General features: G+C 43.3%; 3 protein-coding genes across 3 annotated transcripts; 1 reads left to right on the top strand and 2 right to left on the bottom strand.

Moving 5' to 3' along the window:
* Window positions 1–1,622: 1,622 nt before the first annotated feature.
* Window positions 1,623–8,696, bottom strand: LOC109462012. The gene is made up of 5 exons (XM_019758498.1): window positions 8,577–8,696; window positions 3,621–3,690; window positions 2,812–2,939; window positions 2,344–2,451; window positions 1,623–2,005 (listed from the first exon to the last, which is right to left on the bottom strand). The coding sequence occupies exons 2-5, from the start codon at window positions 3,664–3,666 to the stop codon at window positions 1,751–1,753; spliced, it is 537 nt and encodes a 178-aa protein (XP_019614057.1). The 5' UTR covers window positions 3,667–3,690; window positions 8,577–8,696; the 3' UTR covers window positions 1,623–1,750.
* A 2,523-nt stretch (window positions 8,697–11,219) lies between these two features.
* On the top strand, window positions 11,220–12,936 carry LOC109462025 (complement C1q and tumor necrosis factor-related protein 9-like). The gene is made up of 3 exons (XM_019758514.1): window positions 11,220–11,406; window positions 11,812–12,201; window positions 12,657–12,936. The coding sequence occupies exons 1-3, from the start codon at window positions 11,220–11,222 to the stop codon at window positions 12,803–12,805; spliced, it is 726 nt and encodes a 241-aa protein (XP_019614073.1). The 3' UTR covers window positions 12,806–12,936.
* An 851-nt stretch (window positions 12,937–13,787) lies between these two features.
* On the bottom strand, window positions 13,788–15,176 carry LOC109462006 (complement C1q tumor necrosis factor-related protein 3-like). Its single transcript, XM_019758492.1, has 3 exons — window positions 14,958–15,176; window positions 14,288–14,683; window positions 13,788–13,943 (listed from the first exon to the last, which is right to left on the bottom strand). Exons 1-3 carry the CDS (start codon window positions 15,142–15,144, stop codon window positions 13,795–13,797), a joined length of 732 nt encoding a protein of 243 aa, XP_019614051.1. The 5' UTR covers window positions 15,145–15,176; the 3' UTR covers window positions 13,788–13,794.
* Between the last annotated feature and the right edge of the window lie 269 nt (window positions 15,177–15,445).

Below are 15,445 nucleotides of genomic sequence, written 5' to 3' on the forward strand. Positions count from 1 at the left end.
TCAAGTGGAAGTTGATATATCATGATATAGGATCATGTATTTTCTTGTAAATATGAAATGTGTAAAATAACTTGACAGCTACGGGACCAACCAGGGCTAGGAATGATGATTGTAAATACACCGTGTTTCACTGAACAGTGTTGAGATAATGTCTGTGGAAAGTGTGGAACTTGTTATTAAACACTAAAGGTTTTACGTGGTTCTCAGATTCAGTTTATTTCATGTGTCTTTTGGACGGATTTCCCCGTCTTTGTTTTGAGTCAGATTGCAAGAAAATCTCTTTTTTGTATAATTATTATAGATATTAGTTGTATTTTATGTTATACGTGAAAAGTAACAACATTTACATGTATGTGACATACCTGTGACTTGGGAGAAAGGACTTTTCATTTATTTCTGTTTTCTTGTTAAGGGCAATTTAAAATCAATGTGTGTTGCATAAAGCTTTCCAAAAAGGCAGCTTTTCTACTGTTATTGGAGTTTATTGGTGGAATTTGAAGGTTTTCTCTTATTCACACAGTATTACATGTAGTACTGGCCAATCTGTGATTTTGGCTCGTCCTGTTACGATATACTGTAGTTGTAGTACGTAATTATAAGTTACGTTTAATCAGGATTTTTATATGAAAAACACTTGTTTGTCTCGGAAGGAAAATGTGAGATGTTTTTGTACAGATTTTATTACAATAAGGAAAATCTTTGTGAACTGGAATAAAATTGTGTACAGTGGAGTGTGGTCTGACTCAGTCCTGACGTGGTTTTCTAAATGTGGATTTTTTTCCGTCTACTGCGTTTGTTATATAGGTTAAACAGTCTGATAATCTGATAACAGGTGAATCATAACGATTTTAATGTAATGCTATGCTTTAGATTTATGCCTGTTCTTGCTTGTGTGTGTGTTTGTCGGTACCTCTTGGAGTAAGTTTAAATGGGACAGATTGGTAACTCAAATCACAGCAAATTTAAAGTTCCAGCCCGTTATGCTTAACTCCTAGCCTCAATGCAAGAAACAGAAAGACAACAACCTGTGTTGTACAGTAAATAAACTTTACTTCCAAGTATGTACTAATAGTCTCTTACAGAATATAAAAAGATGTCGGCTATATACTACCTTGATGCAGAAAGTACTGGAGAGTAACAAAGTCGTAAAATTGCGTTTGTACAAATAGACTACAGAAATGTTATTGCCTCAACTCTTAGTGATCACTCGTCATAATTCTACAAACTATTACATTGCAGACTTCTCCCTTAAAAGTATCTCTCATGTTATTGCTACAGGTTAACAAACTACGACCAACTAATAGTATCTAAAAGTACATGTATAGATACAAATGCCATTCTAGGCAACAAGAACTGTTCATTGTAGAGATTTGTACAAACCCTGGCTCAAGAGTTTAAATATGGGATGTGTATGTAGGAATACTTATTTTTTTCTGACTACCTTAACACCACAAATAGCCCTACACCCATGATAAATATATACAACAGCAAATGGTTATATAATAATTATTGTTGTAAAAACAATGTCAATACAGCTAAACACGCCTTCCACATACGTCACTTGAAATGCATTGATGTAAAACAAGGGTATAAATTTCTTTTATTTCAGTAATTAAAAGAAAAACATATTTCTAGAACTTTTGGATTGAAATTTTGGACGAAAAAAAAGATGTCTACTGATCTAAACGGCAGCGCTAAACACATCTGTAACTTCCACACTCTTCTACTCTTCTCACTAATTTACCAACTCCTACAGCATTACATACAGAGCGGACATGAGCGCTAAGACTACCCCAAAGAGCCCCCTGCCGCCGTCTGTCGGTACTGCACCGCTGGCGATGCCCCAGAATCCATTGCAGCGGTCCTCCCTGCAGCAGAAGCTGCATTCCCGGATGTTGTTGGTGGTCTGGCACTCCCACTTCTGCCACTGTGCGCATGTGCGGTCCTCGCAGCCACGGCTGTAGAACGTCCACACGTTCCTCTGCATGTCGTATCTGTTCGTAACCTAGCAACGAAAACAACAAACAACAACAAATGTTTACTATGATTTGTAAATAGAATTCAATGTCTAGATGGTGACATTTCTATGGAAGAGGGCAAGTAAAACTGTAGCCCATGCTATACACAGCTGTAAAGGACAAATCAACAATGATAAGACCGAGACGGGGGACGATACAAACTTCCTGGGCCATTCCTTAGGTAATTTCATAAGTCATTTGCAGAAAGTAAGTGCAAATAAAAAAAAAATATCCAGTCCAGTCTGGAGCAAATGTGCCGACTTTTACTTGAACGAATGAGAGTTCGTGTGAATATAATTTTTTTCTTGAAAAAAAAAAAACCTACCCAGCAGTACTCTCCCGGGTCGCACTGCGCCTTTTCTGAAGTCTGTCTGCTGCGGAACTTGTAACACTCCGGGTCCGTACTCATGTCGCAGCTGTAGCATTCTGTGTTCTACAAACAAACAAATAACATTATTAGTTATGTACATTCATTTCCAGAAGTCTTCACAGTAATAGATATGTATGTAGATATGCATTGGTGTAGCTGTTCAGCACGCACAGCCAAGGCTGTCCAATTTGCCTGTGGCTATTATAAAGGCTAGTCCTGCTGTCAAAGACCATACACTATGATGGAACTGGACATGGACAGTATTACAATCTATTGGACCGTCGAAGCGGGAGACCCAATTGTTGACTAACCAACATTGATAAATATATATTTCATTAAAAATGTAAGAAAACATTTGGCCTCTACCAAGACTTCGTCCTGCCAGTATGTAAGATTACACTGTAAAGTAACTGTTGTCCTCACCAGACTGACGAACTCCTTACAGCTGGGGTCTATGAATGGATCGCAGGCGGCGCGGCGGCTCCTGGCCCGGACCTGCGCCACGTACTGCTCACCGCTACTGGGCCCGTTAGCCGCCAGACAGGGCAAGGCTGGGGAGGGTAGCAACAGTATCGGCGTGAGAAAAATGAAATCAATCTCCACTAGGCTTCTTTGCAGGCTGAATAAATAGTAGATATCGGCCTAAAAAGAATGTGGCCGGCCAGGAGAGTTGGGCGAACAAAGAGGGTCCAGTTTGCATGCATAGAACTGGACAGCTACATTTTAGGCCGATTTCCACTTATCTATTCTGCCCTCAAAGGAGTCTGGTGGAGTCTAGAAAGAAGTAGCGCATCTGTGAATAATTCCATCAGGTTATTGAATGATTGGATGAATTAATGAATGAATAAGCTTTATCAACGTGCCATGCGCTTTACGCGCCCAGCCCATACGGGCCAATACGGAACCATTTGGATGTACAATATATAAGAAGAGGGGCACAGATATAACTTAATCAACCATAAACTGAACACGCACACAAAAAAAATGATTGAATAGCAAAGTTCTTTATTCACATCCACCTGTTCAGCAAGAGCCGATGTTTCAAAGAGCCATGAATATTCATGAAGTAATGTAGTAATGTTTAGAGTGAAAACATTTCAACAAAACATACACAAACCTTAGGAAATATACACTTTTTTATGAATGAAATTAGTAAGAGGCTTGTTCGGTCAGTGACCGTCACCCCAGTTGACAGGATAATATATAGATCGTACACAAGTTTTCTGACTTACCGACCGCCAGAAGTGCCCAGGTCAGACCAAGTATTCTCACAGCCATGTTCCGTCCAGATCACCTTACACCCTGTGGGCAGGGAACAACACAATTTTTGTTACATTTTGCACATGCTTGCTTGCTGGTGTACGTGCTACATTGCATGTGTCTTCATGCTTGCTTGCTACATTGTATGTAGTTTAAAAACAAGACGTGTGATTTGCAACAGTGATGTTACAAAGTGGTGGTGTGCTATCTGCAAAAAGTGCAGAGGATTTGGCGATACATTTTGACTCGTAAGTCGCTACAAACAGTCTATTCGGTACATGTGAGGCATTTACTAGCCATGTATTAAATTACGTCAAACTGTAGCAAACATGCCACATGTTTCTCACACAAAGGACACATGACATGACAGGATTGCCACAGACTTTGTTACACCACTTGTAACACATTAGACGCTCCAAGAAACGTGATCAGCCCGTGCGTAACCCAACACGACATGACATAACTGCTACATACTGTGGAACAATAGTAGGTACAATGCGTTACAATTTGTGGCGACAGATGACCGGTCACTAGACAGGGTAGATCTGTAACTACAGACAAAAGACACACGCACTACTCATAAAACAACCACACTGTGGCAAAGTCCTTGGCGCCAGACTGTTGCCAGTGCTAGTATGTATGCTAGTTCTTCGACTTCGGCTCCAGGGCTTAAGTCTGCTGAGGGCTAGTATGACTCTAGTTAAGTATGCAGGCTATAGCCTGCTCCTTTGCTCCAGGGCTAGCCTGGGTGCCAGACTGTTGTCAGGGCCAGTATACAGGCCTGCTCCTTTGCTCCAGGGCTAGCCTGGGTGCCAGACTGTTGTCAGGGCCAGTATATACAGGCTAGCTTCTCGGCTCCAGGGCCAACCTGTACCCTAGGATATCTTAATTACCACAAACACCCCTCAGTTGGCCTAAGTCATGGGGCCATGAGCACAGTCTGGCATCCAGGCTATGATTATCCCTGCCGATCAGCCCACCTGACGTCACCCATTGTTCCCACGCCGCCCCGGGCCAAACCGCCACGCAGGTGTGTCTAACAGGTACCTGTCCGACAGGGTAAGGGGGGGGGGGGTCAGGGTCAGGAGGGGGGCAGGCTGGCACGGATGGGAACAACTTGATCTCATGAAAGAGGCGCTTAAACCTGCCAACTTAAAACCGCCACAGCTATTGTAGTCTGTCAATAACAAGAAGAAACATTGATAACTATGTGTCTCTGGCCTCGTATTGAAGTAATTATAAATACACGTATTTTATAAGTATCACATGGCCTATTTCAAGTTACTAGTACCGGTCACATTGCACAATTTAGGACAAATCTAACGTTACAGCATTTTTTTGTCGAGAATACACAGAAATATCATTGTGGTTTCCTTTATTAAATGATATTTTAAATACAAGATATGTATTTCATGCTAAGTTTTACCCTAAGCACAGCTGATCATTAATAGGTTATGATTTGGGATGAACGAACGTTTCCAAAATGGCGTCCTCCTGGTGACTTGATAAAACAAATGGGAACACTTGGAACCACAGCAAGGATTTACGTGATCACTTCTGCTTTTATCGATAATGTACAGATACATCATTGTACTTTCCTTCTATAAATTTCTATTATGCTCAACGCTTTACCCTAAGCGCAGGTGGTAATTAGCAGGTTGTGTCAGCAGATTTATGGATTTCGAACGTCTCCAAGATGGCGTCCTGCTGAGATTCAGGCGGGTCAAACAAGAGGGGGAAGAACCGAACCACTCGTCAAACCGTGACCTTACAGAGGATATTAGCACGCCAGGAGTATCTCAGAGGAACCACAACTTGGCTAGTTATTCTTCTAGTGCAACGTTTCTTGTACTAAATTGTGACTTACTACAAAACCGGGGGCACGAAGCTTCGATGTCCGTTCGTGACGTCACAGTCTCCTATTAAACTGACTTACACCCAAACTTTGCCGCTTCAGTCTTGTACTGAGGTTAGTTCAGTGAGGTAACAAGCCAAGTTTGGCACCATTAGGGGTTAGTCTGCAAAAAAGCAAACTCAAAGAGTCAAGAGCAATGACGAAAACTTTTCGCCACAGCGACTTTCAAAGAACAATGGCTGAAGCTAATGCTAAATCTTTACCAAATACGAAAATTGTTAACCAAAAGCGTAGGATACTTTAGGACATGCATAAACTACAGGGTTTATTCCAATACTTTTTTCTCAAGGTAGTAATGATCTACAAAGCAAGCAAGAGATATCCGGCGTTTGACGTTAAGCTACGACTCTTTGCTTTTTAGTTGACTGGCACGATTTCAATCAGGGTTAAATTCAACTTAAACCTGTCTAGATGCCAACTCTACTGTATACGTCTATTTTCCTTCCCTGCAACAAAACTATCCAACAACCATCAATGTTTTCCTTACCTCACAGCCAGTAACCGACAAGCACCCTCAGGGAATGGAGTCACACAAAGTTTCCTATAAACTAGTTTCTGGACCTTCAAATATTCGACCTTCGGTTGTTATCGACCTGACTCACATAGAAGTAGAACGAAGTGACCCCGAACGTTCTGGCCGCTTTTGTGGTTTACCTTTACAATTTGTTATATTTTTGTCTTTTCAGACTTGATAGTACTGATTTGTCAAGGATTTGCCTTCCCTTTTGCTTGGTTGCCACCTGTGAACCATATCCAAACCGTCAGTGTCACTGAAAACACCAGATCAGCGGAATTTTACCGCCGTGTGAGCTGTCATGAACCCCCCGGTAGGAGTTAGCCTTGCGGCCATGTGCTGTTTACTCAATTCAGCTCACCTGGTCTGGGTGTTTTGGATACTTTCTGGAGTGAGTAAATAACCTGGGTGTCACAGAAGCTACCGTTGTAGATTTCGAAGATTTCATGGAGTACTTGTTACGCCTAGCCTGCAAGCATTAGTCTGATAATCTCCAAGCAGATCTTTTTGTGGCTGAAAGACATTTTCTGCATGCAGTAGTAAATAACCTGGGCCTGAGTCAGAAGAGCTTGTAAATTTCTGGGAGTGGTTATGTTGGCAAACACTAGGCCGCATAGTTTAGTTTTGAATCAGATGGAGATGTGGCAAAACTTTCAAGAAAGTGCAAGAAATAATCATCTTGATCAGAGAAATCATTCCCACCTAAACCTAAGAAAAGCTGACTTCATAGAACTAGGTCAACCACTCATTATTATGTACGGCTTTGTGTTATGTACATACGCTGTTAGAGGTAAATTACATGTGGATTAACAAGGCTTAACTGTGGGGGAGCTCACGCCTGCTGGTTAGCATGTATCCCCTTCAAAGCAGATAGCAATGAGTTAAACCTAAAGAACAAAAAACCTTAGAAGATATAAATCTTAGACAACCTAGACCCATGCTCAACAGCTATGTGCATTTTGTACTTGTCGTGCTGACTTGATTTGCTGTTCTAGTTCAGTCATGTCCATCTTGCTATCGTGCTACACAAAATATATTTTAACTCCAACACCATAGCGTGATTCTGAGTGGCTACTTCAATGATTACGCAATTCTTGATCCTGTGTCTGAATAGGCTTAAGCCGCCCTAAGCTGCACAGTGTTGTTCTACTGTATTACACTATCTTTCAGTTAGTACGAAAACATGTAGGTATACACCTTATAAGCCTGAAAAACACTTCGAACCGTCTGCGATATTGTGTTAACCGTGTTACTTTTTAGTAGTCCCATGAATTATATTGTTTTGAGACTGAAGTATTTTCATTAAGTTTGCTTCTATTACGTCGGTGAAGGTTAGACATCCAGGTAATAAGATACGCCAAAAAGCAGTTACTCAAGCAACAGGATATGATTTTGCTGTTATTAGACTAAACGGAAGCAATTCACAGACATGCGCTCTATATTCTCTAACACATGTAGCCTATACTACATGCACATGGCCTGTTTCTGGTCAATTCTGGTTTGAAGCGGAGTAGATCAAGTCTCCACCAGACTCCTTTTGCAGGCTGAATATATCGTAGAAATCGTAGAAAAGGGTATTAATTGGCCAGAGAAGGCAGCCGGCCATCGAGGATCCAATCGGCCTGCACGATGGCCGGCTACCTTCTCTGGTCAGTTATATACCCTTTTTAGACCGATTTCTACGATTTATTCAGCCTGCAAAAGGAGTCTGGTGGAGACTAGAGTAGATCTGAGTCTAACCTAAGCACAAACAAACCGGCAGAGCGTAACGATCCACACGGAATGCGCGCAGAGATCGGGTTTCCTACAATGGTGGACACTCTTAATCTCCAAGCAGAATTTTCGGTGGGGGTAAGACAGTATTAAGTTGGTCAGTCTGTATGCGTTTCCCCACCGTTGGCCAATTTGATACTGAGTCTGTATCCATTTCGGTGGGGAAATGGTCACAGACTGGCCAGTTTGATACTGTCTTACCCCCACCGAAAGATCTGCTTGGAGATTAGACACTCTGGCGCCGGCACACCGCTCGTAACTCTTCTTAGAACATGTTAAGGACTACAAAATACTTGTTACAGACTAAATGGTGTTGTCCGCGTACAGACGGAAATTACACTGCCTATCCAGGGTGGATAGGGTTTCGCATATACCTGAGTTTCTAGTAAACAACTCGATAATTCATGCAATGCATTGTGCTGACAAAGCTTCAATGATACTAGATAGATGTAAGCCATTTCTCACGCTTGTTTGATTATCCAAGAAAACCGTTCGCACCCAAGCAGCCCCTGAAGTTCTTGGGGATTCTGATTTTGAAGCTAACGATTTTAAATTTTCTTGTTGTCTCGCCGTTTGAGATAATTGTTCAGGGGACACGCCTGAGTGGTAAACACCTGAAGATACTGACAAGAAAAGACCCACCTGCGTCCTAGCTGTATTACAGGTGGTCCCAAAATGGTCTCGCACATAACAACAAGTACTAGAACCATACAAACGTTCGCCTACCTTGTTCTGGATGTACTTGTAGTTGTGAGAAAGCTGTCCTGTTTGCGGTGACGGTACGAAGTGTCACCCTCCCTCACTGGCACAAACAGGCTTCCCGGATTTGCATAACAAACGCCGCTGCCGGACCGGTTCCGCCCCGGGCCAGATCAGACGTTTGTTGTTTGTGCAGATTCTCACCTGGGACGTCCCAAACACGGACAGGTAGGGGGGGGGGCAGGTGTAACCAACGTTTCTGTAAAACTTTACTTTAAAGACTTGACAATATCTAGAAGCTATCAGACAAATTTGGGCAGGACATATATAAGGTGATGCCAAAGTGGAGAGAAGAAAGGGGTGAAAAGCTGATCGACCCCCTCCTGCACCCCCCTCTACAGTTATATTTGGAACAGTCCAATCAGTGACCACATCCTTCGCCGTCACGGCACGCTGCAGGTAAGGCACGCTGGGGAGGGCGACGGAACACACTCGGCACCTGGGCGGTCTAAGATAATACTTGTAGGTATTCTCATGAACAAGGAACATATTTGCTTAGAAACGTACACAGGAAAAAACACACGTCAGGTGAGGTGATGGTTAAATACACCTGGACGTACCGTCACACACAGGTAGTTCGTACAGGTGAGTTACGTCGTTTCGTCGCCCTCCCGGTGTCTGTGCCAGCCAGGTGTGACCTTTGACACGTGACGCACCTGCACAGTGGTGAGGTGATCGGCTTCCCTCCCGTCGTGCCTTGCGCGCTGCTGTATGAGAAACTCCATGTTGTTATTCTGTCCTTAAAACTTGTGACATTGATTCAATATTGAAGCTAAACGATAAATTTTTTTATGGAAAACCTGTTAAACTATGTGTTTGAATGAAAATAAAGTTGTGTTATTTGTGTTTCAAAATTATATGAATTTTAAGGATTCTGTGGTGACAAAGGTCAACCATCTGATCTGACAAGAAAAAGACAAAAATGTCCGCGGGGCATCAACAACACGGAAACAGCGGACGCGGCGGATCTTATATTATCGTATAAACACAAAAGTAACAGCTGGCGAAATCAGCGGACACAAATCAAAACATCAAGACGGCTGGCGAATTCTTTTGCACAGAGGGTTATCAAAAGTTCAAGGAAAAGAAGCAAGTAGTAGCTAAGGCACCACTGGGCAAGTGGTCTGTCACTGTGATTTCACCATCTGATATAATAAACTATCCCCATATAAAGGTACGTTACAGTTAAAAACAAATGATAAGGTCAATACTCCGGTATCTAAGCATCTAAACGTATTCACCTGTTTTCGCAATGTAAAATTAATATCCTATATTTGGAGAATTAAACTTACCTCTAAATAAAGGATCGAATATTTTGATTCAAATTCTTTTGTGGTTCATCAAGAAAGTTACATAATTTTGCTCGTTTTATCCTTAAATTTTGGACAGATTAGAACATTTTTCGTTACGGGAGGCTAAACCACTTTAAGAATTCGTTATCTGGCACCGGTCTTGAATTTGCTATTCTTTTCTCCCTAAAGCTATAACCGTTTTGCCCTGATCTTCTGACCTTCATGAAACGTCACGATAATTAGGATTTGCCACTTTTGACGAAGAAAAGATATCAAAACGGCCTTACCTCTCTTGAATGGTTCATGTAGGTACATGGTATACATGTACAGACACCACCGGTAGACTCTTAGCATGATGACTTTGTAACTTTTGGGTCCCTGTCTACTTCTATAAGTCCTTAAAACTTGGCTAGAATGATACCACAACAGAATTCTGTCAGGTTAAGAGGATGCCTGTAGTCCACAAGAAGACGAAAAGTAATCGTCTAGGAAGCAGTAAGTAGAAGCAAGGAGGTTAAAGAATGAACCTCCTTTGTCGAAGTTGTATTTGGTATTTTTGTTTCACGTCCTGAATATGAACCGGTATAAACCGCTTCTCGTCCTGTCCTTTTCCCGACCTCTCGGTCGTCCGCAAAGAACGCTGCTCCGATTGGTCGTTTTTTGGTCTTCCCTTGACCCAAGGGCAACTTCGCAGAGGGAAGCTTGGTTGTCATGGCGACACGATGAGGTCATGGATAATTAAAGTTTTTATTCATCGTCTGAATTTAGTATCTGGTGAAGAAAGCTCAACTCTACAATCAAACCTAGATACCAGTATTCACAGACATAGACAGGTGTCTACTATAAGAAGGTTCCACGGGAAAAATAATGTAAGAACTAAGAGGCCACCAAGAAGTAGTCATAAGTAATTGAGGTGGTCACTAGTACAGGTTTAACTGTGTACTAATACATTGTATCAATGGCAAGGTAGTCCTTATGTAGTGGTGGTCACTAGTATAGGTTTGACTGTATATTAATGGCCAGCATGGTGATCCCTATGTAAAGGTAGTCACTAGTACATGTTTGGTTTTATACTAATGGCCAGGCGGTAGACAAAAGACGTGCTGTGATAGAAAACGATCCAGTAGGTAGACAAAGGTACAAGAAAGAAAATAAACAGCGCCTTTATTTGTTTGTAGATGCGGCGGTAACAAAACCACCTTATTATTTACCCAGGTAGTGGTGAGCTTCTGTTCTCGGACAGAGGTGTGGACTGTATTTCTTATGCAGGCACCTCTGAACACCTGTAAGAAGCTCCGTCGAGAAAAAAAAACGTAAGATGGTCCAGACACGAGTCTTGTTCGCCGTCCTTGTTCTTCTCGGCTGCTGGATGCTCCAGACAACTTCTGCCCACGAGGTTCAGTTGGGGGAGGGCTCCTGCTCTAAACAGTTCCGCAACGACGTGAACATCACCGTGGTGGCTGCGCCGGGGCCGGCCGGGCAGAAAGGCGACATGGGCCCGAGAGGTAGCCGTGCTTGTATCGGTAACTCTGCAGATGGGTGCACATAGTACTATCTACTTGTAACGGTATCTGTCTGTGATTCTCTGTATCTGCATCTCACCTCACCTCACATATCCCTTGGTCTGCATTTATATCTGTGCTAATATCTGTACTTATATATGTATTTCTGTAATTGTATCGGTATCTCTATCTAAACCTGTATGGACTGCATAGCTTGTGATTGTATGTTTCATTGTACTTGCATCTGCACTTGTTCATATACCTCTCTATCTGCATGTGTATCTGTATTCCGTATCTATATAGCCCGGTATCTCTTTCCGTTCTTTTATAGTATACTCCAATGAGAAAGTGACTGCTGCTAACACACCCTGCCCTGCTCCCACTCATGTGTAGTTCTGCCATCTCCAGGTCACAAAGGTACGCCAGGTGAGAGGGGCGCGACAGGTGCTCCAGGTGAGCAGGGACCTGCCGGACCTACAGGTGAAAAGGGAGACACAGGTGAGCAAGGGCCGGCAGGTGAGACGGGCACACCTGGCGTCAGCCCACCTGTCCCCACCCTGGTGGCGTTCACCGTGGCGAGAACCACTGACGTGGAGATGTCGTCAACGGACACGGTGGTGACGTATGATGACGTCCTTAGCAACGAGGGCGGGGCTTACGACATGGAAACGGGAAAGTTCGTTACTAAAGTGGGCGGGGTGTACTTCTTCACGTTCACGGGCATGACGAAGGTGGACTACTTCCTCCAGCTGATGAAAAACGGAGAGAGGGTGGTCTCCATCCGAGAATCGTATCCAGGTATGCTCCTTTAATTTGTTCATGTATGCGTTTAATTATTCATTCATTTTATAGAAAAATAAGACGTAGACATGGTCACATTAGTCCTAGAATGTCGTACGGTTTGATTAGAATTATCAAATTTTGATAGAATAAACAAAGACATAACACCAGAGATAGTACTCACTAGTTCTTTTTAACTTCTTTTGTTGTCTTACATATCTAATCTCCAAGCAGATCCTAGGGTGGCAAATAACAGTACCAAGTTGGCCAGGCAGTATCCATTCGCCGGAGATGGTCCATACGCCACTTAAGGACCCTCTCTGGCAAATGGATACTGGCTGGCCAATTTGGTACTGTCTTTTGCCACCCTATGATCTGCTTGGAGATTATTATATACCGTACTTTCCGTGCCCATGGTTAGGAATCATGATCTCAGCATATATAACCCAGTACCGTTTCTCCCTGTTCCCCAGGAGAGAACCAGGCGAGCAGTAACTCCGCCATCCTGCCGCTGGACACCGGGGACCAGGTCTGGGTACAGCTCAGGCAGGGCGAGTACACTCTGCTCAGCAACGAGAACAGGCTGCTCACGTTTTCCGGACTCCTCATCAATCCGGCATGATGGTGACGGAGACGACCGGGATCATCATCTTCATCATCAACAACATCATCAGCAGCAACATTTCAACATCGTCCGGGGAGAATTCGCAAATATTTAGTATTAATATTGCTTTGGTGCTGTGGACATGTAAAAATTAATGCCTCAATAAAACGTGTTTCATGACTATGTCTTCTAGATCTCGGTAATAAGTATGACTTATTGAAACATAATTATATAACTAATCTTAAAGAAATGAACTTTACGAATGAGTGAATTTTATTGCTCGATAATTGCACAGACACAGGCACACAAACACACAATTTGACCATACAAAAGGTTCAAACAAATACAAGTCATGTATAAGTCACGTTTATTCACACTTGAGTAAATGTACAACAATAACATGGATAGGTAGTACTAAGTTAACCTTAAGGCGATGACTAAATGGAAATAATACACCCAGCTGTGAGCACGCTGGAAGATCCGGAGGTTAACGGTACCACTTTGCTTGTATGGTAAAAATCCGGTTGTCATTTGGCTGATGAGAAATCCGGAAAATGTGAGGAAGCGGTCGCCGTTACAGTTACATTTAGCTCATGAGAAATCTGGAAACCGGTCGTCGTTGTTGTTACAGTTGGTTGATGAGAAATCCAGAAAATGTGAGTATCAAGTAGTTGTTACGGTTACATTTGGCTGATAAGAAATTGATCCGGAAAACATGAGGAAGCGGTCGTCTTTACGGTTACATTTGACTATTGAGAAATCTTTAAAACGTGAGGAAGCGGTCGTCGTTACGGTTACATTTGGCTGATAAGAAATCCGGAAAACGTGAGGAAGCGGTCGTCTTTACGGTTACATTTGACTATTGAGAAATCCGGAAAACGTGAGGAAGCGGTCGTCGTTACGGTTACATTTGGCTGATAAGAAATCCGGAAAACGTGAGGAACCGATTGTTATTACGGTTATAATAGAGTTCGTTGATTAGAAATCCGGAACGGTCGTCGTTGCTGTTACATTTGGCTAATAAGAAATCCGGAAAACGTGAGGAAGCGGCCGTCGTTGCTGTGCAGACTGTAGGCGCCCGGAAACACCTCCACCCAAACCTCGTCCCCGACATCCAGCTCCAGGATCGCGCTGTTACTGCTCGCCTGGTTGTCAACTGAAAGGAAAATAGGAATGGGGAATAGGAACATAGAGTTTAGCTATGGTAGCATAAATGAATGTATGGATAAGCTAGAAAGGTAACATATGCAAAGCATACTGGTTACCTCCACATGGTTTAGCCTGAGAAAGTACTGCTCTGTGTATTCTTACATACATTTATATGTATAGTCACCAGCCCCTCTAGCTCTGTTCTGCCACTTGCTACATAATGTAACCCAGCACCGCAGGGTGTCTGCTACAGCACCAGTTACCATGGTGACATGAAGAGGAAGACCAAGAAAAAGAGAAAAAGAATACGTTATCCTTCTGCGAGGGTAAACATAACAAATGAAAACAAACCTAGATCCCTGATTTTTTCACGAATGGAGACCATTATCTTCCCGTTCTTCTTCAGATGAATCATGTACTCCCCGCTCGTCTTGCCCGTGAACGTGAAGAAGTACACACCGCCCACTTTGGTCACGAACTTCCCCGTTGTCATGTTGTAAGCCCCGCCCTCGTTGCTAAGGACGTCATCATACGTCACCTGCTTTTTAGACCAATTCGTCGTCAGGCCAGTGGTTCGCGCCACGGAGAACGCCACCAGGGTGGGGACAGGTGGGCTGACGCCAGGTGTGCCCGTCTCACCTGCCGGCCCCAGCTCACCCGTGTCTCCCTTCTCACCTGTAGGCCCGACAGGCCCCTGTTCACCTGGAGCACCTGTCTCTCCCCTCTCACCTGGCGTACCTTTGTGACCTGAAGATAGCAGAATTACACATTTAATTTAATGGAAACGGGGAAGGGCGGGTTAGCAGCAGTTTGAGATACGATGTATCATCACAAGTTCACAATAGATATGTATAAGAGATGGGGATACCGATACAAGAACTGGCATGGAAATACAGATCCAAACACACAGATATTAGTACCTCCATTCATGCAGTTTTCTATACAGAGACTCATAGAGAGATTACAGGTTGGTAATACTACGTGCGCCCATCTGCAGAGTTACCGATACAAGCACGACTACCTCTCGGGCCCATGTCGCCTTTCTGCCCTGCCGGCCCCGGCCCGGCCACCACGGTGATGTTCACGTCGCTGCGGAACTGTTTAGAGCAGGAGGCCTCCTCCAACTGAACCTCGTGGGCAGAAGTTGTCTGGAGCATCCAGCAGCCGAGAAGAACAAGGACGGCGAACAAGACTCGTGCCCGAACCATCTTGAAGGGTTGTAGTTAAGACCCAGGGGAGCTTCTTTAAGCTGTCCACAGGTGTCCGCACACCTGGATAAGAAACACAGTCCACTCCTTTGTCTGAGAACAGAAGCTCGCCACTACCTGGATAAATAATAAGGTGGTTTTGTTACCGCCGCATCTACAAACAAATAAAGGCGCCGTTTATTTTCTTTATGTATCTTTGTTTACCTTCTGTACATGTTTACTTTGATGTATCGTTTTCTATTACGAGGCGTGTTGGTGTAGAAAATGATACAGTAAAGAAAATAAACTAAGCCTTTAGATT

The sequence above is a fragment of the Branchiostoma belcheri genome, unplaced genomic scaffold, assembly GCF_001625305.1.
Source record: "Branchiostoma belcheri isolate BF01 breed outbred unplaced genomic scaffold, Haploidv18h27 scaffold98, whole genome shotgun sequence".
NCBI lineage: Eukaryota > Metazoa > Chordata > Leptocardii > Amphioxiformes > Branchiostomatidae > Branchiostoma > Branchiostoma belcheri.

Bases quoted from the DNA above. Each gene is read 5' to 3' on its own strand.
- LOC109462006 (XM_019758492.1), bottom strand. From the start codon at position 15,144: ATGGTTCGGGCACGAGTCTTGTTCGCCGTCCTTGTTCTTCTCGGCTGC. The intron at 14,684-14,957 runs GTAGTCGTGCTT...TGCTATCTTCAG, and splicing joins AGGCGACATGGGCCCGAGAG to GTCACAAAGGTACGCCAGGT. The intron at 13,944-14,287 runs GTTTGTTTTCAT...TTTTCCTTTCAG, and splicing joins TGAAAAAATCAGGGATCTAG to TTGACAACCAGGCGAGCAGT.
- LOC109462012 (XM_019758498.1), bottom strand. From the start codon at position 3,666: ATGGCTGTGAGAATACTTGGTCTGACCTGGGCACTTCTGGCGGTCG. The intron at 2,940-3,620 runs GTAAGTCAGAAA...TACCCTCCCCAG, and splicing joins CTGGGCACTTCTGGCGGTCG to CCTTGCCCTGTCTGGCGGCT. The intron at 2,452-2,811 runs GTGAGGACAACA...GTTTGTTTGTAG, and splicing joins GTAAGGAGTTCGTCAGTCTG to AACACAGAATGCTACAGCTG.
- LOC109462025 (XM_019758514.1), top strand. From the start codon at position 11,220: ATGGTCCAGACACGAGTCTTGTTCGCCGTCCTTGTTCTTCTCGGCTGC. The intron at 11,407-11,811 runs GTAGCCGTGCTT...TGCCATCTCCAG, and splicing joins AGGCGACATGGGCCCGAGAG to GTCACAAAGGTACGCCAGGT. The intron at 12,202-12,656 runs GTATGCTCCTTT...CCTGTTCCCCAG, and splicing joins CATCCGAGAATCGTATCCAG to GAGAGAACCAGGCGAGCAGT.